Source organism: Paroedura picta, chromosome 4 (assembly GCF_049243985.1).
Source record: "Paroedura picta isolate Pp20150507F chromosome 4, Ppicta_v3.0, whole genome shotgun sequence".
Lineage (NCBI taxonomy): Eukaryota > Metazoa > Chordata > Lepidosauria > Squamata > Gekkonidae > Paroedura > Paroedura picta.
Genome location: NC_135372.1, coordinates 8,163,244 through 8,188,609, shown reverse-complemented (window position 1 = coordinate 8,188,609; position 25,366 = coordinate 8,163,244). Strand labels below are relative to the sequence as shown.

The following is a 25,366-nucleotide window of genomic DNA, read 5'->3' as shown; positions in this document are numbered from 1 at the left end:
AAGGAGGAGCAGGGAATCAAACCTGGCTCTCCAGATTAGAGCCTGCTGTTCTTAACCACTTCACCAAACTGGCTCTCTGAAAACCTGAATAATAAAATATTCTTCATTCAAATCATTGGCTGTTCTTTAAAAAATCTCTGCCCCTTTGTCTCCTATTGTAGTTTCAAGCATTCACCAAAGAGACTGGCCTTGTAAACTGAATGTGTCCGACCACAACAGATGCCTGCTTTGGAAACTGGAGACGTCAAACCGGTTACTTGTTTTTTGTTTTTTCTTCCTGAAACTAATTTACAGAAGTTGCTTCCAGAAGTTCTGGCTTATGAGCTGCATTGCCTTACTGATGCAGCCAGAGCTTTCCAAAACACGGGGGGGAGGTCCCTTCCTCATGGGGCTTGCAATCTAGAAGCACCCACAGAAACAAGGGAGTAAAAGGCAGGCTTAAAAGGTAAAGGTATAGGTATCCCCTGTGCAAGCACCGGGTCATGTCTGACCCTTGGGGTGAGGCCCTCCAGCGTTTTCATGGCAGACTCAATACGGGGTGGTTTGCCAGTGCCTTTCCCAGTCATTACCGTTTACCCCCCAGCAAGCTGGGCTTAGCGAGTATGTAATGTGAGGCCATGTGGTAAGATGGTAAGATTTGAGGTTAGTTTCAGTGGGGGGTAAGGATTAAGAAGAAAAACCTCTCTGAGAAGGTGGGGTCCGGGGGGGGGGACACAGGACATGAGACAAAAAATGCGGAGTCCCTCAACAGGCAAGGAGGTATCAGGAAAGGGGTCCAGGGATGAGGACACCACGTAACAAGGTCCTTGAATGTGGCCGGTTAATGTCCTCCGGACATTGGGAGGGGGATCCGGGCCTCAGGGGTAGGGTTAAGTACAACTCAAAAAGGGGAGAAAACCACCACCCGGCCCAAGAGAAACAAAGGAAAAGGAAGTAAAATACAAGTGCGCGTGCAGTGCAGATGCACAGAATGTAATATATATTTTAATAACACAACTGTGAGCGATAAAACGTCATGCCACAACAACAGTCCTATGGGTGAACGTGTAAGGACCTTGAGCTGCGGCACCAGCTGATGCCTTCCTAGTCCTCCTGTTGGAGCTTCGAGCATCACATCTTGATGAGTTGCCCAACGATATTTTAAGCCACTCGCCCCACGGGTTGATGTTCCTCTTGATGTTCCTTCCGTGCATCGTTTGTTTCATGTATATCTGTGAGCCATGGAGCGCTCCGTTTGAAGGATACCACTAAGGAAGGTGTATTGCCTAAATGCATTTGATATTGTTTTTTGCATATGAAGACATTACGAGCCTTTCAAATTGTATTTTTCAGGGGTGGTGAAACAGTGACTCTCCAGGCGTGCATGGAGTACATTTACCATGAGCCCCTGCTCGCGCTGGCAGGGGCTCCTGGTAAATGTAGTCTATACACGCCTGGAGAGCCACCATTTCGCCACCCCTGAGAATAGACATTTGTCTTATATTTGGGATTAGGTACTTCTATGCTTAGCCATGGGCTTGTGGCTTTTAAACAATGTTTTAGCATTCACAAAAGCATTATTAAATATGTTGTACATTTGCACTGTGTGCACAGTTTTACTTTATTTCCTTTTTCCTTCTTTCAACCTATTGGATTACCTTCCTAAGGGGTGGGGTTGCCAACTTTGGGTTAGGACATTCCTGGAGTTTTGCGGGGGGGGGGGTCATGGACCCTGGGGAGGGTGAGGGACCACACAGCAGGGTTGCCAGTCTCCAGGTAGCAGCTGGAGATCTCCTGGAATTACAGCTGGTCTACAGGCAAAAGAGACCAGTTCCCCCTTGAGAAATTGGCTGCTTTGCAAAGTGGATTTTGGCATTATACTCTGCTTAGCTTCCTCCCTCTCCCAATCCACCCCCTCCCCAGGCTCCACCCCCACCCCTAAACCTCCAGGAATTTCACAGTTCAGAGCTGGCCGCCCTATCTCGTAGCTCCAAAGTTGCTGTCATCCCGAGACCACTTGTAATTCTGGGAGATCGCCAGGGCCCATCTGGAGGTTGGCAGCCACAAATGGGTGAGAAAAAGCAGGGTACTTTACAGGCACATGAAACGTATGGGGCACTGGGAGAAAGGTGGCTCCAAATCAGACATAAAAGAAAGGGTAGAGGCACTGAAGGGAACATGAAACGTCCAAGTGCTCTTGGACACGGTTTTCTTCTGTGTGAAAGAGGCAGAAAAGAGCAGGCTATGTGGGGTCAGGAATGAATTACGAGGCACAGAAGGCAGCAGGGGGAGACCTCCCTTGGGGCCTTGAGATTGCGTGTTCCGCTGCCTGCCTTCCCTCCTCTGCTCCCAGACGAAGAGGCACATGAACTTGAGTGACGCCTGGCAAGTTGGCAGGAGGGCATGGCTCTGATTTGATTTAAGTCAAGTCCCAGGACTCTGCCTCAGGGAACAGGGCGTGCCATGTCACATGATGGCTGGGGAGAGGGAGGTGATGCAAGGCCAGGGGAGGGGGCAGTGGAAGGTGGAACACTGCCTCCTTTTGTCTTCCAGCACCAAAATGCCATCTTGTCTTTTCAGCTGGGTTGCTTTCCTCCGGGCCATTGTGAAGTTGGCAGGGGATGCGTGCTTGCCTCCATGTGCCCCGGGGCATCTTTGAGTCATCCAAATAATTACAGTTTATAAGTCGTTGTTGATGGGAGAGGGACTGATGGGCCTCGGGCACTGGGAGAGTGTTCGGTAACCAACGGGATGGACGGATCCCGGATGCATCAACACCATGATCAACACAGTTGCTAATTTCTGGCGAGCTGAAAACAAGAACATGTGCAGGGGAGCTCCCAAAGGGCCGTAGTGTTTATGCCAGTTGTTTTCACAACAACGGATAGCTAAGCGCCTGGAGAGGATTTCTTTTTCTGAATATAAACTCCAGGCACACTCCCCAATGAAAAGCCAAAAGCATTTAACTGTGAGGTGTCAACTTACAAAGTGGAAGACTTCCTAGTTCTGTGGGAGGAGCCTGTGTGTAACCAGCAGGAGGTGGAGATTCTTAGCTCAGTGGGAGGAGTCTCCCTGTAATCAGCAAGAGGCAGAGACTCTCAGCTTGGGGGAGGAGTCTGTGTGCAATCAAAAGGAGGTGAAGACTCCTAGTTGTGGGAGGAGCCTGTGTGCAGTCAGCAAGAGGCAGAGACTCCTAGCTCAGTGTGAGAAGCCTGTGCGTAATCAACAGGGGGTGGAGACCCTTAGCTCAGTGGGAGAAGTCTCCCTGGAATCAGTAAGAGACAGAGACTCCCAGCTTGGGGGAGGAGCCTGTGTGCAATCAAAAGGGGGTGAAGACTCCTAGCTCTGTGGAAGAAGTCTATGTGCAGTCAACAAGAGACAGAGACTCCTAGCTCAGTGTGGGTAGCCTGTGTGTAATCAGCAGGAGGCTGGAGACTCCTAGCTCTGTGGGAGGAGGCTGTGGGCAATCAGCAGGGAGGTGGAGACTCCAGGTTGAGGTGGGAGGAGCCTATGTGTGTTTTTCTTTGGCTTTTGCATATACTGGTGGGGGCAGGAAAGTGGCTGAGGCACCAGCTTGTGTAATAATGGGTCTCTCTTGTGCTTGTTTTTCAGAATTTCAATGTCCTGACTTGGTCTAAGATGAAGGTATGGAAGTCAGCAGCCATAGCCTCGATGCTCCTCAGCTCCATGTTATCAATTTTGATTTGTAGAGACTTGTTCAGCAGAAGCCAGACATTCAGCTCTTCTTCTTCGTCTCCTTTGCTCCCTGGAGGTCCGAGAAGACTCCCGCGGGCTCTGGGACGCCGTAATTCGCTGATTTCACATTGTAAGCCACTACGTGCACTTCATTTAGAGAGGTGGGATTTCAACAGGGATGCCCATGGAATTCTCACCAGATTTTAAAGCCTCCAAATCACCCTATTGTATTAATTGAGTAGCACTAATGCGCCTTAAATAAGTTTCCCCCATGATTTTGACATAATGGACTCATAGAGCATGAAATTTGTGAAGTATCAGAAGGGGAGAAGTCCCCCTGGGTCTCACAAATATGGTGGGCGTGACCCTGGAAGTGATGTCATTGTGACACGGCAACATGCTAGGTGTTCACCAGATGTGATGACATCACTTCCAGTTTCATGCCAGAAGCAACAATGGGTGTTGGCTTGATGCTGAAGAGCCCACACCCATTCCCCCTCCCCTCGCCAGCCTGTTAAGTGGCAGTGGGAAGTGGGGGATCCTGGCTGACCCAGGTCTCCTGCTATTCCTGCCTCCCCTAGTTGGATCTGTTTGAATTCTTCAGTGTGAGGAACAATCTGTAAAACGCTCCGCGGCTCTCGATTGGCCCGTCCAAGTGTCACTTCGGGGCCAAATGCGCAGCGCGGCTCCCCATTGGCCACTTGGCCCTTCCTCGACTCAGAGCTAACTGGGCCGGGGGAAGGGGCTTCACCGCCTGCTCCTTTCCCGCCGATGACCCAGGGACCTTGCCGGGGGATGGGGAGTGGGGGGGAAGGCTTTAACGCGGACAGGAGCCCCAACGCCCCACCCCCGACCATCCTAGCGCCCGTTGTATTTTAAAATGCAATGGGCTTTACTATTAGTAATAAAATAAGTGTCAAATACTATTAATTACACTTGAAATATCTACGAGCCCCATACCTTAATTTCCAATGAAATTTCTTGATCATAATCAGTCACAATAAGTGTCCAACGGTATGTATAGAAAGAAATTTAACACTTAGAAAGTAAAATGAGGAATCGTACTTTATAATAGAATCTCTGGTCTAAATACATAAAAACATACCCATCGATCAATTGATCTATCTATCAATCAATATCTTTAATGACATATAACATATGTAAAACAGTATAAATGTAAAATCATAGCAAAATCACAACATCCTACCGAATATTAAAAAGGTAACAACACTATGTAAACCGTTTTAAAGAAGCAGTTTGGAATTAACCTTGTTAACAGTCTGTAAAAAATTGCCAACTGCCTTTGTAGTATTAGGATCCTCGTCCTTCAGGGGACGCTGAAACATCTCCTTTGTTTGCATTATTCCTGTTCTACAGGATGGTGGGTAAAATTTCTGGGGAGGTGTTTTGTGAAATGGGTATTCTAATATTATTTGCGATATTGGTAATTGTATGATTTATTTATTCAGAATTGAAAGCCACTGAGGAAGAGTCTTTCCCTTGAAAATGGATGTTGTACCAGATCTGATTTCAGCCTTCATCTGTAGAATAAAGAAGAATTGAGATTATTTTGTAGCCATTCCATCAGCTTTTCTTTTTCCTTTGCCCACCTGGTGGTTGGCAACCCTAGACTATGCCACATCTTGCCACTGGCCTGGGGAGTGACCCTAATTTCTTAGCCATACTGCATCAACCCCCCCCCCCCACAAATCCCCATTCCAAATTGAAGTTCTCCTGAGTCATGGAATCCTAGAATAATAGAGTTGGAAGGGACCTCCTGGGTCATCTAGTCCAACCCCCTACACTATGCAGGACACTCACAACCCTCTCACTCATCCACTGTCACCTGCCACCCCCTTGAATCTTCACAGATGCCACCTTTCCCTCAGATGGCTCTCCAGCCTCTGTTTAAAAATTTCCAAAGATGGAGAACCTACCACCTCCCGAGGAAGCCTGTTCCACTGAGAAACCGCTCTAAGTGTCAGGAACTTCTTCAGGATGTTTATATGGAATTTCTTTTGAATTAATTTCATCCCATTCAGTCTGATCTGTCCCTCTGGGGAAAGAGAGAACAATTCTGCTCCATCCTCCATATGGCAGCCTTTTAAATACTTGAAGATGGTTATCAGATCCCCTCTCAGTCGTCTCCTCTCCTGGCTAAACAGACCAAACTCCCCCAGCCTTTCTTCATACATCTTGGTCTCCAAACCCCTCATCATCTTTGTTGCCCTCCTCTGGACACACTCCAGTTTGTCTACATCCCTCTTCAACTGGGGTGCCCAAAACTGGACACAATAAACGCTGCAAATATTTTTGTTCCAGGTCTTCTTTCCTTCTGCAGAAAGCTCTCCCCACCCCAGGACAAAATGCATTTCCCAACATTAGTTGCATGTCAATAAGCCAGCATTATTATATACATAAATGATATGTATCAGGATAGAAATACCAAATAAATTGCTTCTAAAATCCACATTACATGTGTCCGTAGAACTGATGACTCCACAGAACCTAAGAAAAATTGCAGTACTGAGATGATTGGCCGGGAAAAGAGACACTGGTGGCATAACAACCTGACACTGATGGCAGACTCCACGGCTGCAACCCCCCCCCCCTCCCCGGTCTGACTGAAATGACCCCCGCCACTCAAAGGGATGATCCGGCAAACAAGCAAACAAACACAGAAATCCCCAACTCAGAATTCCGGGTTCTCTTCCAAATTGGCTACAGCAAATTCCTGGCAGGGACCGGTCATTGGAATCAGATGGAGAGCCTTTGTTCTTGCATCCTGGGCTGGGAATAGAAGGAATGCCTTCGGCCATCGGCCTTTTAGAAGGCCTCGGAGGACACTTCGTGCGAGTAGTTAAATCCTCCTTTGCAAATGAAGTCCAGACTTCTTATGAATCTACACCGCTTGGGGGAGTGGTGAAGAATGGTGACCTCTGATCTGGTGAACCAGATTTAATTCCCTCACTCCTGCTCCATGTACAGCCAGCTGGGTGACCTTGGGCCAGTCACCGTTCTCCTGGAGATCCCTGAGTCTCATCTACCTCTCTGGGTAGTGCTTTGGGTAGTCAAAAACAGGGTACACAAAACAAGTCTTCTTGAAAATGCTCTCCTCTTCTGACGTGTAGTGTGGTTTATAGAAGAGCTGTTTTGTTATACCCTGCTTTTCGTTACCAAAAAGTCCCAACGTGGATTACAAATACCTTTCCCTTCCTCTCCCCACAACAGACACACTATGAGGTAGGAGGGGCTGGGAGCGCTCTAAGAGAACCACTCTGCAAGAACAGTGCTAAGCGAACTGTGACTAGGCCAAAGCCACCCAGATGACTGCATGTGGAGGAATGAGGGATCAAACCTGGGTCTCCAGGCTGCTGTTAACCACTACACCAAGCCTGGTCAGGAACCCAAGGAAAAAACACCTCCGAACCTTTTGAAAGATAGACAGGGCACTGATCCAGCACTGGCCACCTTTGTTTGTTCTTTATTTACAAAACTTATCTCCCACTTTTCTGCCCTTACAAGGGCCCACCAAGGCAGCTAACAATTCAAAACATGCATGATAAAATTACATTCTAAAATTTAAAACACACCCTGTTTCCCAGACATATCTCATTAAAGCAGCTGACTGGTGGCAGAGAGGAGCATCTGAAATTGGGGGGCCCCTGCCCACACTGAGTGGTGTCCGACAAGCCAGCTTGGTGTAGTGGTTAGGAGGGCGGACTTCTAATCTGGCGAGCCGGGTTCGATTCCCTGCTTCCCCACATGCAGCCAGCTGGGTGACCTTGGGTCAGTCACAGCACTGATAAAGCTGTTCTGACCAAGAAGGAATATCTGGGCTCTCTCAGCCTTGCCTCCCTCACAGGGGAGAGGAAAAGGAAGGCAACTGCTTTGAGACACTTTTCGGTCAAGAAATGCGGCATCTAAGAACCAACTCTTCTTCTTCTTCAGTAAAATCAGGGCTCTCGCAGCCTCACCTCCCTCACAGGGTGTCTGTAGTGGGGAGAGGAAAGGGAAGGCGATTGGAAGCCCCTCTGAGACTCCTTCGGGTAGAGAAAAGCAGCATATGAGAACCAACTCTTCTTCTTCAGTAATATCGGGGCTCTCTCAGCCTCACCTGTCTCACAAGGTGTCTGTTGTGGGGAGAGGAAGAGAAGGGGATTGTAAGCCACTTTGAGACTACAGGTAGAGAAAAGGAGCATATAAGAACTCACTCTTCTTCTGCAGTAATATCAGGGCCCTCTCAGCCCCACCTCCCTCACAGGGGGTCTGTTGTGTGGAGAGGAACGGAAGGGAAGGCCATATAAGCCCCTTTGAGACTCCTTCAGGTAGAGAAAAGTGGCATATAACAACCAACCTTTCTTCTTCTCTGAGACCCCTTAGGGGAGTGAAAAGTGAAGTATAAAAACAACTCTTCTTCTTCTTCTGGATTCCACTTGAACTCTCTAAGCACTGCACAGCACTGTCTCGGGAGATGCTGAAAACTGACTGTGTTAAATCCATGGGTCAAGGAACATGGAGGCACTGGGATCTTCTGGCTCTTTATTAGTGACCTCAGCTCATGGTACACTGAACTGAAACCCCTGAACACCCCCCACCACCACCTAAAATATTCAAGCCAGAGAAACAACTTCCTGTGGTTGCAGGTGATTCGACACCTGATTGGTTTAAAGTGATTGGCTCCCTAGTGAATCTGTCCTCATGCTGTCCAATCAGGAGCATGCCTTTGAATCTACTGGTTCCTGCAGGGAGACCAGTCAGGTACGAGACAATCTGAGGCACAGGGTTAGGATCCTGCCTTGGACCTCAAGCTCTGGTCCTCAGCAGATCCACATACATAATGGATTTCATGTGTTGAGGGGCCTTGTGAGCAAATGCGTAAAAAACAGAGTAACCTTTGAATGTCTGAAATGAAACACTGACAATCTTTAGACAGGAAATTCATCCGTGATCACATCACGAGGCACAAATAGTTGCCAAAGGGGCGCACGAAGGGATGTTTTGGGTGGTTAGCCCGCAAGCTATCTGGGGTAAGGGTCGAATGGTTGGACGAGGACCAGAGAGGTCCAGGTTCAAATCTCTACCCTGCCATACAGTTCATTGGGTGGCCTTTTGCTAGCTAACTATTTCTGTCTTCCTAAGCTTCCTCAAAGGGATGTTATGTGGAAAAAATTGGATGACAGGAGAAGTTCCACTCTGAACTCTTTGGATGAGGGTGAGCTAGAAATGTGGTTGAAATGTGGAAAGCCAGCATGGTGTAGTTGTTATGAGTGGTGGACTCGAGTGTAGAGAACTAGGTTTGATTCCCTACTCTTCCTCTTCCATGTGAAGCCTTCTGGGTAAACCTTGGGTTCTCTTCATGGTTCTCTCTGAGCTCTCTCAGCCCCACCTACCTAACAAGGTGCCTGTTGTGGGGAGACAAAGGGAAAGAGATTGTAAGACTCCTTGCGTTAAACTCCTTGCGTTACACTCCTTGCGTTAAAGAAAAGAGGAATATAAAATCGTACACTTCTTCTCTCCTTTGATAGCCATGGGATCCACACCCTTTGTGAGTGTACCCTCTGGAATGTCTTTGGGATACTAATTGCTCAATGTTTGGCTTTTAAAAATTTAAATTTAGAAACAGATATATATATATATATATACAAAATGCAGATGTCTTTGTTTGCGTAATACATAACATTGATTCAGCAAGACATGGGCTAGAAATAAAGAATATCCTGATTCCTAATTCAGTGAGACATGCAGAGTATAAATAAACTTTGTCAGCTCACTAAATTATTATAATAGGAAGAAAATACATGTTAATTCACTCGCCCGTACAGATACCAAGTAAAATGACCATGGTCCTACAGCCATACACCACAAATGTGTCACATTGCTATTCCTACTATTTAATCATCTAAAAAGTAAACAATGATTGATAATAACAAAGATTCCATCATTCCTCGAAATATAAATGTCAGCTACAGACAGAGATTACTCAGAGTAGCTCGTAACAAACCTCAGGAGAAATGCCCCCGTATCACCTTGTCATTCTAGATCTAGAATTGAGTCCAGTATTCCATAAACTTCTTCAAAACAGCCAAAGTCCTCTTCTGATATGTCTCAATAGTTTTAAAATGTGATTTTATCATATATGTTTTAATCTGTTGGCCACCTTGGTCATTGTGCGGAATGGCCCCAGCAGTTGCCCAAAACTTTGTTTTCATAGAGTTTGGGGACAAGTACAAGAACATATCCCCCACACAATGACCATGCTTTCTGGTCTCACCAGAAGAGATGTCATTGAGTAGCAGTGACAATCGTGCCCCCCCCCCTGTTATGTACCCTGTCTCCCCTTGAATCCTGCTGGCTGCCTGCCCACCCTAAATCCACTGCCCACATCTAAGCCTTTACTCCTTATACGTTCTTCGGCAACTGCTAATGCCCATTCCGTGTCTCATTTCAGACAGCGCTTTGTTCGAGAGCTACACGGAGGGAGAAATCCGGCAGCTGATCTCCACACTGATCGAGCGGTACAGCCAGTCCATGAACTCTGGAGGCCACGAGCTGCCGTTGTTCACCAAAGCCGCCAACCGGATGAAGCGAGCCAAGGCCCACCACAAGCCCTGTTCCCTCAAGGAACTGGAGGTCACCGTGAGTGACCTGGGCTTGGGCTACACCTCGGACGAGACGGTGTTGTTCCGCTACTGCAGCGGCACCTGCGATTCGTCCGTGCGGAACTATGACCTGTCTTTGAGAAACGTGCGGAAGATGCGGAAGATCAAGAAAGAGAAAGTGAGGGCTCGGCCGTGCTGCCGCCCCCTGGCTTACGACGATGACATCTCCTTCTTGGACACAGGGAACCGTTACCACACAGTGAACGAGGTGTCCGCCAAAGAATGCGGCTGCGTGTGATGGAAGAAGCGGGAGGAAGGAGGGAAGCAGGAGCATCGAGTTGCCCGCAGTGCAGCACCCGGAAGGCTGCCGACCCAAGCGTGGTTGTCCAAAGACGAGAACGGATGTGGAATGGAAAGAGACCCCTTCACGCAGGACAGCTAGCTGGTGTTAAGTCTACCTCAGTAGTGCAGATGGAAGCACAGGGAAACTTTGAACCATCCACTAGGTCCTGGGGCCTGTTTATCTGCTGGGATACAAAACAAGCATTCAAGCATTTACGGCATCACTTTTTCATGATGTTTGGAAAGATTTACCTTCCAGCGCAATGGCGGTAGGAAACCCTTCCGGGTCTCCGGCCAAATGTTCACATGGTTGGCCTTGTTCAGAATGGGGTTGGAAGGCCAGGAAAAGGCCTTCCCATTCTAAGATTTGTACACCAAAGATGCTACAGAGAGAGGCGTGTGCTATCTTGCTGAGATGTTATTGCTGTCCTACGACCTGGAGAGATAATTTGGAAAATCCGGAGGCCTTTGTTGGAATTATTCCCTGTTGGCAATTGGGATTGCGGCCAGTTTTGTGTGTGCCGACACTTTTGACGCTTGGAAGAAATGGCTGGCGGATCAAGGACAAATTCTCTCATGCTGTAAGACCATGCTATTATTGTAATGTACATGCACAGTATACCCATGCTGTGTCCAACAATATACGAGGAATATAGACAGCTTTAAAATATCGACAAGTTATGTACAAAACGCTGCCGTTCCTTATCAGGCAGTGCATCAGCTTCTTCCCATATTGATTTTCTATCATTCCAAAGAATCCCCCTATTGTCCCTTAAATTAAATTGGGGAAACACTTCTCCCTTAGTGCCAAAGAAACTGACTGAATTTTTATGCAAAACAAAGCAGCCCCATCTTCCAGCATAGCTTGGTGGGTCCAGACCTGTGTCCTGTTTATGTACATAAGTGCTGGCAAGTTACTTTTCTTGGTGGTTCCCTTGTCCAAGTACCAATCCAACTTAGTGAGATCGGGTTATTCCATGCCGCCTTCCCTTCTGCATCTTGGTCGGAAAGGAGGTCAGCATGGGTGTTGGTGCTGGTGTTGGTTTCTTCTTCTCAACAAGTCATTTATCGACACGAACCAGTGGAGGATGAGTGCCTTGCCTTCTGTTTCTGTAATGCTCTCGTATTTTGTTCTGTGCTGCATTACATTCCTTCTGAATTCTTGTTTTGAAGCATTTCTGAAATGAATTCCAGAACTTGCATAGGCACCACACCACAAGGCACCACAATGCGCAGTTCCTTCTTTTTATTTATTTATTTAGATTTATATACCGCCCTCCCCGAAGGCTCAGGCCCCTGACGTTTCCGATGGGCTCTGATAAAACACTACTGAAAACACCTTGATGGGATTACGTGAATCAATATGTATCTTTGTAGTGTTTTCCCAGTGTGCATTGGTCTGCATTTAGGAAACATTTTGCAGCAGGCTCCTTTTCAGAGGCCGTTCTCTCAACATGCAAGAGAGCACAGGGGCATTGGTAAAACCTCGCTCCAAAAGAACCTCGACACTGACTCCTGTACGAGGGCGTCAGATATACTTCATAGAAGTATTTACCAATGCGCATGGCACATTGTTAATGTGAGAGGGGAGAAGGCACAAAGAAAGGGAAAGCTGCATCGAATTGCACATGGAGAGTTCCTGAGGCCTCGGTTTCATCTTGGAAACATGACCGGGCCCCACATCTAGGAAGCAATTCAGTCGAGAAGAAGTTTGAACCCATCCTTAGTTACGCCCTTGTGATTGTAAGCAGGGCTGCCCTGTTCCATCTGAGCAGGGAACGGGGTCTCTGGAGCAGCACGGATGAGGGAATCAGTGGCGAGAAGGGGGAATTTTGGAATCGGCAAATAGAGCATTTACACAAACGTCACTGTTGTTTACTCTGGGCGGAAATAAATGATCTCTGGGACGCTGAGCCAGTGGCATTTGTCTCCTAGAAGAAGGCTGTTTTCTCTCTCCCCCTCTTGCTTGGCTTCGTTCCCGGGTAAAGAGAACGCTAACCAGGAGGTGCTCATCCCCAGTTCCCTCGCTCCTGGAGGCCGTGAATGAAAACAGTGGGATGTGAGCAAGCACAAGGTCCGCCTTTTAATCATGAAAACTATACATACGTCTGGACTAGGGCCAAGAGCTGAACCCTGGCCCGTTTCGGAAAGCACAAAAAGGGATTCACATATTTCTGCCCTAATATTCTGGAACAACAGCAGTGAGGGGGATGGTGAGCCTGGACTTACTAACCATAAACAGAAATAGTGGTGATGGTATTTGCAGGGAAAAGATGGCAGCTGGGAGGAGGGGCTTTATTATCCCCCCCCCTTTCTTCTGCACTCCTCCCACTCAACCACTCTTGAAGCCTTCTGAGAAATCTGGCCTCAAAGTCAAGCTGAGGAGAGAAGGAACTGTGCAGGAAACAGGTGGGGCAAGCAAACTTTTTCCCTATGAACTGCTACTCCCCAAGAAGTTGTAAGCCGCTTTAGATCTTCAATGGGGATGAAAGTGGGATATAAATAGGTTGCAGCAGGAAGATGCCTAGAATTGCATTGCAATGAGATCACTTCTGGTGTGCACCGGAAGTGATGTCATCGCTTCACTGATCACATGGGAATGTTCCTGTATTTGGGCAAAAACTCTATGGTAGAAACCATAGAGTTTTAGCCCAAATGTCAGAATGTCCCACACACGCTAGTGATGTGATGACACCCAAAGCCCAGGGGCAGAGCACCTCTTTGCTGGTTGAAGACACCTGATTCTTTCCCAGTAAAAGGACCTCACATAGCAGAGGAGATGGAACTGGGCCAATGGTCTTGATATAAGGTCGAAATCTATAGTGAATCTTGGCACTGTTGCTCATTGGTTAAGGCAGTGGTCCCCAACCCCCGGTCCGGTGACCGATACCGGTCCAAAGATCAGTCAGTACCGGGCCGCAGCTTCTTCTCGTCCTCCTCCCCAGCTGCTGCCTCGGGGGCTGCCCTGCCACTCTGCCGTGGGCTCACCTTTGGTGCTCTCCAGCGGCTGCCATGGCTGGGGCTCCCCCTCAGCGTGGCACTGCGCAGGTGCTGCTGGCAGTGCCCTCCAGCGGGTGGCGGGAAGTCAGGGGCGCTGGCGAGAAAGCCAGTGGAGCAGGGGCTCAGGTGGCGGCAACGTCCCTCGGCAAAAGACTACCCCCCCTCCCCCCGGCCTCAGTAAAATTGTCAAGCATTGACCAGTCCTCGGTGATAAAAAGGTTGGGGACCACTGGGTTAGAGCACCAGCTTGACGTGCATAATGCCCCTGATGCAGTCTTGAATGACCTGTGATGTGCATGGTTGGGATCTCCCCCACCTGTCTGTGACATCCGAAGTCAGATATCAGGAAGGGGAGAAATTAATTTCCCAAGTGTTCAGGGGCCAATTCAGATTGGGACAGCACGATAGGGGGAGAAGGGGCTTCAGCCTTCCCCTCTCCCCGTTTCTTGACTCAAAATGGCTTGGCTCGGGGAGAGTGGTATTTGCCCCACTGAAAGCCTGCCCATGTCGCCCCATCAAGTCCATGTGCAGCTCCCGGTGGAGTAAATGATGCCTCTTCGAGCCATTTCAGATCAGGAAAATGAGAGGAAGGCTGAACCCGCCAGTGCCCTGGTCTTGATCTGAATTGGGCTGCTCCCAAGGTGGGGAAATTGGTTCCCCCATCTTGACATCTGACTTTCGATATCAAAGCCAGGTCTGTGGGTCCCAGACCCAACCCAGGGTTTCTCAACCTGTTTTTTGTTGTTGTTCTTGTTCTTGTTGTTTTTAGCCCTGGAAATTTTCCTAATGGGTGGGAGTTAATTATTTTTAATATACTTTTTCAATTTATTAAACATTAATTGGGTGTTATGGCCATCTATGGTCATGTTGACCCGCTTCTCCCTCCCAAAATGGTCAATAATGTGCCTGGAGGGAATGGGAAGGGGAGGGGAGGGGAGGCGAGGGGCCCTGGGTGGGCGTGTCCGCAGCTATGCTCCCCAATCATATTTGATACAATCGCACGATTTCTTAAAACCGGAATAATGTTTTGGGGGTTTCTCAACAGTACCCTGCCCTACACATTACAGATCGTTTTGTGGAATGTGGACCTCACTGATGAAGTTCCTTCTTGGCCACAGAAGGTCCCGGGTTTAGCATCTAGGTCTCAGGTTGCATGGTTGGGAAAAGTCCTGGCAAAGGAGACAGGTAGAGGGGCCAAGACACTGACTGCACCAGGCAGCTTCCTGAGTTTAGCATCTCACTGTTCAGAAACTGGTTTCTGTGTCAGCACCCTCCAAAACTGCTTTCTCTGTTTCCATCTCTATTTGTTTCTTGCTCCCTTTAGATCCATCTGGCCCGCTAGGATATGGGAAGGGCCCTAATGCTTTCCAAGGGCCCTAATGCTTTCCAACAGTATTCCCCCACCCCTCTCCTACATTTTAACTAGCAATTTTGAGCATGGCTCATTTTCCAAAAAGTACAGAGAGAGAGAGAGAGAGATGGATGGGGGAGGTAGAGGAAAGATCTGTAAACAAAATAGTTCTATCCTTGGACTCTTCCGTCATTGTCACTTTAAGTGTTCTTAAGAAATCCCCCCCCCCCCAAAGAAGAGGACAGCTTGGATCCTCCACACGCATCGAGAGCTTTTCCAGATAATTTCTGGAGAAGTTCATGTGGCGTATGGGGCAGCTGTGCCGAATATTTCCAAATTACGTCACCCCACCAAATCCTTCCATTTCTGGGAAATGGCTTTCTCCATCGATGGAGGCCAACTCACACACCATGTGGCATCTCTCCAGGGGCCATTGCTGCATGGCGAAGAAACCTTGAGATAGGTTGACTGATGGTGGCAGTAGGGTCCATTCACATTTCCTCTTCTGTTCACCCTTAGCAAATCCCATGAAGAAAGTTTACAATTTTAGCCTGGTGTTTCGATCAGAAAATTCGCCTTTGCTTTTCCTACGTGCTTCCTGGTTTCCCTGCTGTTCTTCTTGGCTAATATTGGGGAGGGGCAATAGAGGAGACTGCCCAGTCTGCACCCACTGGACAATGCACTTCCCAGTGTCCTTTTGCAGCTGGACTTTCCTGTGCGAAACAAGAAAATCTCTTTCTAAAGGGCATTCAGAGCCTATTATACAATGTGTGCAGAATGGGCCTGAGGGTGAACTGCAGGAGGAAATGGTGAGCAGAGGAAAATGTAAGCTCTCCCCTTCTCTTCCATTGTTTCCATCCTGGGGATTTTGGAGTGATCTGTGTTACAAGTGGCTGTCAGTAAATTTCAGTGTGAATGACACCAGTACTAGTATCACAGGGACCTACTGGCTAGTGCTAGGACCATCAATGACAGCTCTTCTCCTGTTTTGTAATATCCTGGGTACTTACAGGCTGGGCTGTGGGAAGATGGCAAGCAGGCATTACAAACCTGTGACTTCCCATCCCCTCAAGATATTAGCTGTTCTCCTTTCCCCTCTAAAAGGGCTGCGTCTTGAAAGCCACGTACTTCTCTCCCCCACATTTCACGATTTCTTTTCCTGCCCACAAAGCACATAGCTAACAGCTGCTGGCCACCAAAAAGCCATTGATGCTGTCAGTATCTGTTCTCAAAACGTCCTTAGCAACATTCCCGGCCTCTCGTTTTGCTATTCCGCTGTTGCTTTCGTGGGCAGTCTTGCAGCCCCGCTGTTTTCTAGTGAGAAGAAGCTGATGCAATCCGCCCATATTACGTTATTATAGATGGACTCTATTTATTCAAAGTAACTTATGATATTTATTATTCCGATGCCATAAAATGCATTCTACCTAACGCCCGGAAGCTCTGCTGTCGGTTTCCTCTAATTTATTATGCAAAATGTTCGCTTGCCTTTGAGAATACATTTTGACATTTATTTCTGATGAATAAAACTCTGTATGAACTGGCTTTTTGTTTCTTAAAGGGTACCCCAACCCAGGCAAAGTAATTAAAACAAAAACAGTGGACACTTGCCTTTTGTCAGTAATATGCAACACACACACGCTCACACTCAGGTTAGGTTCTTGAGGATGAGGGTATAAAACTCTGCCAAGTGCTATACAATAAAGAAGGAAACAGGAGTCTGTGTATGCATTAAACCAGCCTTTTCCAACCTTTTGACCATGGAGGAGCCCCTGAAATAATTTTTCCGGTTTCGAGGAGCCCTGGAAGTGATGTCAGCTGACCACACCCACCGGAAGTGACATCACCACCTGCAGTAAGAGGCAGGCTCTAGGGTGACTGAGTGGGGGAGAGACAGGAGGCGATTTAAGGCAAAAGTAGGCATGGAGGCACATAAACCACGAGGGAACTCACACTTGGGACAGGGAGCAATGGAAGTCTTTGGTGCCCTAGCTTGTGGCCGAGTCCATTAAGGCAGAGGAGAAAGCCACGGACCCCCTCCCATGCTCCTGCGAACCCCTGGGTATCCACAGACCCCCAGTTGGGAATCCCTACATTAAACTAGGACAGATGGCCAATCGGTACTGCAAGTCACGGGTCCCCAACATGGTGACACCTTTCTCACCAGTTGCTTTTAAAGGTAGGCAGGGTGACATGGGGATGTAAAAAATTTGAAAAGCTGGATACAGTTCTAGTCACCGCATTGAGAAAGATGCAGAGAAGGGCAACTAAGATGATTGAGGAGACCTGCTTATGAAGAAAGAGGTCAGGGCTCCTTAACTTGGAGAAATAATAACAACAACAACAATAATATTTTTATTAATAATATTAATATTATTAATATAATATTTTTGGCAGACTTCCAAATAGGACACTCAGTAATGGGTTTAAACTTCAAGTACAACGATATAGGCTAGATATCAGGAAAAGCACAACGATATAGGCTAGATATCAGGGGGGGAAATTTCACAGTCAGAGTGGTTCAGCAGTGGAATAGGCTGCCTAAGGAGGTGGTGAGCTCCCCCTCACTGGCAGTCTTCAAGCAAAGGTTGGATACACACTTTTCTTGGATGCTTTAGGATGCTTAGGGCTGATCCTGCGTTGAGCAGGGGGTTGGACTAGATGGCCTGTATGGCCCCGTCCAGCTCTATGATTCTGTGATTCTATGATATAGCCTGCGTTCCCTGTTGACTCAGGGCAGATAACAATGAGACATATAGAATTAACTTTTACATGGATAAACAGTTTCCAGATATTTCAACTTATATTAATTAATTATACTAAACTAGATATTAAGCCCGCTGTGGCCAAAATACAGCGGGCCCTAGCATGATGGGTGGGTGAAGGGATGGGGCAAAGGAAGGAGGAAAAGGAGAAAGAGAGACAGAAAGACAGAAAGAAAGGGAGGAAGATAGAGACAGGAGAAGAGGGAGAGAAACAGGTAGCCAGAAAGAGGCAGATGGAAGAGAGGGAGGAAGGGAGAAAGGGAAGGACAAAGGGAATGCTGGGAGGAAGGGAAGGACAAAGGGAATGCTGGGAGGAAGGGAGGAACAGAGGAAGGTAGGTGGCCTTGGGACCTTCTGCTGGGCCCAGGGGCAGGCTCGGCTGCCCCAGGGCCCGGCAGAAGGCCCTGTGGGCGAGGGGAAGCTGGCTGGAGGACTTACCGCTAGGGAAGGCTTCTTCCTCTGAGCGGTGACTCTCCGGCCAGGCCAGGCGGGGCTGGGCCAAACAGCCAATGGGGAGCCGCGGCTCCCCATTGGCTGCTTGGCCCCCGAGTGGCACTCGGAGGGCCCAATCAGTAGCCGCTTCGCGGCTCCTGATTGGGCCCTCCGAATTTTTATCACGGACAGGGCCCGCCCTAACTCCTCCCCACTTGCCCTTACTCCTTTATTCCTCCCGCTCCTCGGGAGCGGGGGGGGGGAGGTTTAAAGATTATATTCTTAAATGGTCTACATTAAAATCTTGCAGAGGAAACCTGATTTTATTGAGCAAGTTGGTGTTTTTGTGGGTAAGGATGCCACCGTTTTCTTGGGTCATTTCCACACATCTGTAAAAATAATGCCAGCCGAATGGTGTAAATATAATCATGCCTCCCGGCCCCACCTCACCTTTTTCCTGTCTCGCTTTCATCAGCCGCCTTTTGAACCTTCTCACCCTCCATATCAGCCGCTGGAAATAGTGGAAGACAGAAATGTACTTTATATGTGGCTTTCTTCCACCTGTCAATCAAGCCAGGCAACCAATCCCCTTTCTCAACGTTTTAAAAGGACTCTGATGCCTGCTAATTTTTTAAAAAAGAATTCATTTCTCTGTTGAAATGCCTATGCATCTAATCATAGATGCATAGTGCTTTTTATTGCCACCCCTTATGGAATCACAAGTCTTCAAACTTTAAATAATTAATCTCATTCCTGATTTTTTTTTGGGGGGGCGGACTTTAGAGAGGCATGCTTTGCATGATAACTTTTAGGGAAAATAATTTTTGGCTTTGCCTGCATGCTCGTATGCCTATCCAGGCAGTTCTCTTTTTTAAAAAATCCCGGTGAGAAGGGAGAGAGAGGTGGGTGTGAGGGCAGGCCCTTGGAGGCTGAGCGCTTCTTTGCCTCCATACCTTTCTTTGGCTGGTGGGCTGCTGGTTGCTCTCCTTTAGATAGCGCTACATAGGTTGGTGAATCCACTTTTGGGGGTTCCCCAACTAGCACTTTAAAATGGAGGAAGTAGCCAGCCATACGCTGCCCAGATGCTGGATGTTGGAGACGTCATGTGGAGGGGCCAGAATATAATGATAATGAAAGGTAAGCATTTCGCTATTTTTAACAGGTACAGATCCAAAGAAGCCCTTCACCTAAAGAACAATCAGCACCCAGAATTCACTGCATGAAGTAGTGGCGGCCACAGCCATGGACAGCTTTAAGGGGAAATTTGGCTAAACATCTGGAGCACAGGCCCATCCATGGTTATTAGCTGCAAAGTATAGATGGGACACTCTTACTGGGGCAGTGATACTCTGGGAATTTCTGCACATCAGTAAAAATAGCGATACAGCAGCTGAATGACACAACACTAATTTTTTCTGCACTTCTGAGCCCCTCCTCACCTTTTCTGCTGTCTCGTCTTTGTGTGCGCCTTTTTGCACATCTCTCCCTCCACGACTGCTGCTAGAAACGGCAGAAGAGAACAACACGACTTATACGCATCGTGCTTCTGCCTGTCAATCAATGCAGGCAACCAATCCCCTTTCTCCATGCTTTAAAGGTCCTGCAATGCCTGCTAATTTTTTTAAATGCACACTTCGTTGAAATACCTATGCATAGAATCACAGATGCATAGTGCTTTTTGAACGTCACCCCTTATGGGATCACGAGTCCTTTGAGACATTTAAAAACTAATATTGTTCCAGATTTTTTTTTGGGGGGGGGATTGCTTTTGAGAGGCATGCTTTGTGTTACAACTTTGGGGGAAAAAATCTTTTATTTCTGGCATCACCTGCATGCTTGTCGGCCTAGTCGTTGCTCCAGGAAGTTAGCCATTTTTAAAAAGAAAATCCTATCCCCGGGAATAAGGGAGAGGGAGGTGAGTGCGAGGGCAGGATGAGGCATGCGTGTTTGATCCTCCATATCTTCCCTCTGCTGGTTGCCTGCTGGTTACTCTCTGGTAGTTAGTGCTAAATAAGTGGTAAATACACTTTATTTAATTCTTCAACTAGTGCTATAAAATGGAGGGTGTAGCTAGCTGGGAAATTTGGGGGTGGAGCCTGGGGAAAACACGATACAGGGAAAAAAGGAACATCATTAATCCCGTAGAAGTCACCTTCCAAAGGAGTCATTTCCTCCAGAGGATTTGAACTCTGTTGTCTGGCCAGGTTGTAATTCCAGGGGACCTCCAACCATAACGTTGGCAACCTTAACTAAGACCCATCTTATGTTCTTATTATTTGGTTAAATGTAAAAAGTGTCCTTGATCCTCCATGTTTCCTGGTTAAGGGGGAAATGCTACTCAAGCACAATACAAAGATGGTCTGACTCCAATGGTAACAAGAGAAAGACATTTTACTTGCAAAAATAGAAGCACATCTTACAGGATATATACATTTAACTTCTAGTGAAGAGATTAACTTCCAAATAGGTTAACATGCTACAGCTCCAAGCTCAGGGAAGAGACAGGAGAAACTAGAATAAAATACTATGAAAACAGAAGGGGGAGCAGAGGCTAAAGGGGCTCTACAGCCAAAGCTATCTAAGTGAGAGAATTCTCTTAACTCCCCCCTCCCCCCAATCCTCTTGCACGTAGAGTGACAATATCCAACAGTTATGACTGGTGGGATTTGCTGGGGCAAGACCAAAACACCGTCACCTGCAGATCTGTGACATTCTTCAAAACTAGAGACTAGAAGCTGGAATTTTTGTACACTAGAAGATGGAGAGAAGAGCTGGTTTGTTGTACCTCACGCTTTACTTCCTGAAGGAGTGTCAAAGCAGCTTACAATCCCCTTCTCATTGTCTCCCCACGGCAGTCACCCTGTGAGGCTGAGAGAGCTCTGAGAGAACTTACTGGCCCAAGTTCACCCAGCTGACCTCATGAATCTCAAAGCGGCTTACAATCAGCTACCCTTCTTCTCCCCAGCTGGATGCATGCGGTGAAAGAAAGAAAGAAAGAAAGAAAGAAAGAAAGAAAGAAAGAAAGAAAGAAAGAAAGAAAGAAAGAAAGAAAGAACTTCTAGGGAGCCCTGAAGATTTATACAGTTTGGGGAATGGAAAAATGCTCTGTTTACATTTCAGCTTGTGCCACCCAGATTTCTGACAGCAGCAGCCATGGGGGAGCGGGGTGAGGAGGAGCCAAGCTCTCATATCCAAAGCCACATTCTGTAAATATTTTATTAAGCATCTTCGGAGTCTCATAAATCTTGTTTTCTCAAAACAGGAATATTCTGCCAGACGAGCCTCAGAAACAACAACAAAGCGGTGGGGGGGGGGGCAGAGGAGGGAGGGAGAAAGGATGGTTTGACAACAACCACACCGGAAGAGGACGTCCGGGGAAATTTGACTCATATAATGTGCTTAGGGAAGCAGGTATGGGGAAGGTGACCGTAGCTGAACTAAAGGAGTCTCAAGCAGATTTACAAGAGTCAAACTTCCTCACCTCCCCCCCCCCCCCCACTCTTATATTTGCATGGTCCGTCCTTTTAATGTGAATGTTTCTGTCTGGAAGGCAATAAAGATAAAACACAGACTGTATAAAACATAAAATGTGGACGTTATTTGAAGTCTTTGGCCAAACGCTGAAAGATTTAAAGTCGGGAGTGAATGTTGAGAGTTCAGTGAGTTTTAGTCCAGAGCTGAAAGTCGTCTGTGGATCTGGCCCAGCCCTCTGTACGGTTCTCAGCATAAACTTGTATTTGGGGAGAAGAAAACAGACTCTGGAAGGCCATGGGAGAAAATTCATCCTTGACTTTGAACAAACCTTTTAAGCTTCCACCTCATTAAGCAGTCTACCTATGAACAACTAGATCAAGGGGCCCCAATATGGTGCCGTGGCCATCTCGCCATCTGCTGGCTTCCATGAGTTTTGGAAAGGGCCCATGGTCAGGTAGAGATTTTGCCCAGGGTCTCTTCTGCATGATGGAAAAACTAATGAAAACTCACTAAATACATCATTGTTTTTCTGATCTCTGCACAGCAGAGTGAATTTACTCCGCAAAACTGATTTTGCTCTGCATGGTGAACTGCCTCTTCGGTGCTTTAAGCGTCTTTTAAGCATTGTTTCTGAAAGAGGCTTTTAACTGATTCATTTCTCTCCTGCCTGCCTGAGACTTACAATTAGTCATGCAGAGAAGCTCCTTAGTTATGCAGAAGCATGTCACTGGCAAAACTACAGGGGGCAGGGCTATGAATTGTTCCATGCAGACAGCATTGCAACGTAGTTGTGCCGCCATGTTGTGACTATATTCAATGCAGAACAACGATTGTAATATAATAAAGCGGTCTAAACTGGTTGTTTTTTAAACTGTTTTATTTGTCTCCGTGCAGAATACCTCGAGGAAGGATCCTGATCACCCACTGGAGAATTTTGAAAATGTTGCTTTGGCAGCAGCTGCCTCCTTAGCACAAGCATCGGCATGCGGAGACTGAAGGGAAGCTGTGTCTGGCTCCACCTTTTTGGCAGGCATTTTGGAGCTGTGCCCACCATGCTACAAAAGAATTCCAAAAATGCCCACAGGCTGAGAAACGTTGGGGACCTCTGAACTGGATCCTTGGATGCAATGAATTAGAAGGGCTTTGATGGGTAAGAAATTCTAGCCACAGCTACGGGCAATTGGAACTCAGTGGAGCTTTCATATGCAAAGGCAGTCTACCGTTGACTACAGGAAAAGAACAACAGGGGAGGACTGTCGCTGTGCTGCCACGCAGGCTTCTGTATTTCATTGGTGGTTTGATGATTTCTAGAGCTGGTACATTCCCTCCCTCAAGGTCTCGTGATGGTGGTGGACTGGAATCAGGATGATGCATGAGTAAATGAAGCCCTGTGTGAATAGAAAACAGTACCCTGACTATTGAAAGCCAGCAAGTCAGGGAGAAAACTGGACTGGTCAAAGTGTTGCTGGCTATTGAAAGCCAGCAAGTCAGGGAGAAAACTGGACTGGTCAAAGTGTAGGATTTGCAGTTCTGGGCTGGGAAATACCCAGAGATTTTGGGGGTGGAGCCGGAAGTGGGCGGGATTTGGGGCAGGGGAGGGACCTCGGTGTTGTCCACTATCCAGAGCAGCCATTTTCTCCAAGGGAACCAATCTCTTCAGTCTTGAGATGAGCTGTAAAACTGGGGGATCCCCAGGTCTCACCTGGGAACTGGCATCCCTACTCTGAATCATCAAATAACAGAGTTGGAAGAGACCTCCTGAGTCATCTAGTCCAACCCCCTGCATTATGCAGGAGACTCACAATTCTCTTGCTCATCCACTCTAATCTGCCATCCTCATGAACCTTCACAGAATCAGCCTCTCCGTCAGATGGCTCTCCAGCCTCTGTTTAAAAATCTCCAAAGATGGAAAACCCACCACCTCCCAAGGAAGCCTGTTCCACTGAGAAACCACTCTGTCAGGAACTTCTTCTGGATGTTGAGACGGAATTTCTTTTGAATTAATTTCATCCCATTGGATCTGGTCCGTCCCTCTGGGGCAAGAGAGAACAATTATCATTATCATCATCATCATCATCATCATCATCATCATCATCATCATCATCGTCATCGTTATCGTTATTATTATTATTATTTCAATTTATTTCCCGCCACTCCCAAATGGCTCGTGGCGGGTTACAGTGTCTTAAAACCCCATTAAAACTGTCACAACATGGCGGCACAATAATAAGATCCGCTTCCTAAAAAGGGGGGGTGGAGGAGAAGGAGGTCAACGATGTTCAAGAAGAAGCCCGGGGGAGAGCAGTCGATGTACCCCAGCAGCCCCAGCCTCAACCATAGACATTGCGGAAGAGCTCCGTCTTGCAGGCCCTGCGGAACGTTGAAAGGTCCCGCAGGGCCCGCAGCTCTCCCGGGAGCTCATTCCACCAGGTGGGGGCCAGGACCGAAAAGGCCCTGGCCCTGGTCGAGGCTAGGCGTGCTTCCCTAGGGCCTCCATATGGCAGCATTTTAAGTACTTGAAGATGGCTCTCAGATCCCCTCTCCGTCGTCTCCTCTCCAGGCTAAAGAGACCAAGCCGCCCCAATCTTTCCTCCTATATCTTGGTCTCCAAACCCCTTACCATCTTTGTTGCCCTCCTCTGGACACGCTCCGGTTTGTCCACATCCCTCTTCAACTGGGGTGCCCTAAATTGGACACAGGACTCCTGCGTGACAGAGGAAATAGAATCCTGGAAACTGGGAGCTTGGACCCTCCCTCTTGATATGCTACTTTTCTCCTTGCGGTGGCATTTTATGGAGGCACATGCTCATCCCTTGAAACCTCAAACATTCCTGAAAAGCTTTCTGAGTATTTCTTGCCTTCAATTATTCCTTGCACAGTTTCTCCCCCCGGGAGAGAGAGGGAGCTCAGTATGCTTTGCTCTCCTCCCATCCTTCTTCTCCTCACCAAAACCCTGTGCGGGTGGAGAGGCAGAGAGTGCACACCTGGCTCAAAGTCACTAGGCAGAGCAGAGATTCAAACCTGGCTCAACCGGACATCCTAAGTATTGCCCAGTACTGAGCTCTCCTGGGCTACTTTACAATGGGTGGGGACTTAGGGGTGGGCCCAGGAAAATGTGGTCCAGAGATCCCCTGCACTTCGCCAAGCCCAGCAGGTCCACTCCCCAAGAAGAAAGACAGACCTGATTTTGCTCTCCAAATTGGGACCGGCTTAGGACGGATCTTTCCACTAGGTGTCCCTCCTGCTGCCTCTTTCTTTCCCTAGCTCCACCTGCCTGTACACAACGTGCTTCCCTCCCTGCCTCTTGGGAGCGGCCGCTGATGAAAATGAATCAGCAGGAAAATGGCTCTCAAGGTGTATTCTTCCGTTCAATGCCCTACGCAAATCGATTTGAACGTCCAGAAGCTCCATGCAGCAGCAGCAGCAACAGCAGCAGCCAGGTCACAGACGTTTCCATGCCCAGAGGACTTAAAGACACATAAAGACGCATCCCTTGAAGAGATGAAAGATTGGGGAAAGACCCATTGTGAAGTTAGACCCTTCTTACAGGTGTGCCGAATCCATCCACATGTATGGGGGGGGGGGGATGGAGATTATGGTTTTTACCACAGCACAGCCTTTTGACTGTGGAGTTGCCCCTGAAATATTTCTCAGTCTTTGAAGTACCAGGAAGTGATGCTAGAGATTTGTTCAAGTCCAAAGAATAGTAAATCTTCTGGTTTGTG

The 25,366-nt window shown here is 47.7% G+C and overlaps 1 protein-coding gene across 6 annotated transcripts in view; it reads left to right on the top strand.

The window, feature by feature from the left end:
• NRTN (neurturin) overlaps nucleotides 1-16,510 on the top strand; it is a 107,218-nt gene extending 90,708 nt beyond the window's left edge. For 2 of the 6 annotated variants that reach the window (XM_077331688.1, XM_077331692.1), the window contains exons 2-3: nucleotides 3,592-3,805; nucleotides 10,127-16,510. In XM_077331688.1, coding sequence (XP_077187803.1) covers nucleotides 3,619-3,805; nucleotides 10,127-10,575 — 636 coding nt within the window. In that variant the 5' untranslated portion in view covers nucleotides 3,592-3,618 and the 3' untranslated portion in view covers nucleotides 10,576-16,510. The other 4 variants (XM_077331691.1, XM_077331694.1, XM_077331690.1 and 1 more) reach the window with 4 other exon arrangements.
• The last annotated feature ends 8,856 nt before the right edge of the window (nucleotides 16,511-25,366 follow it).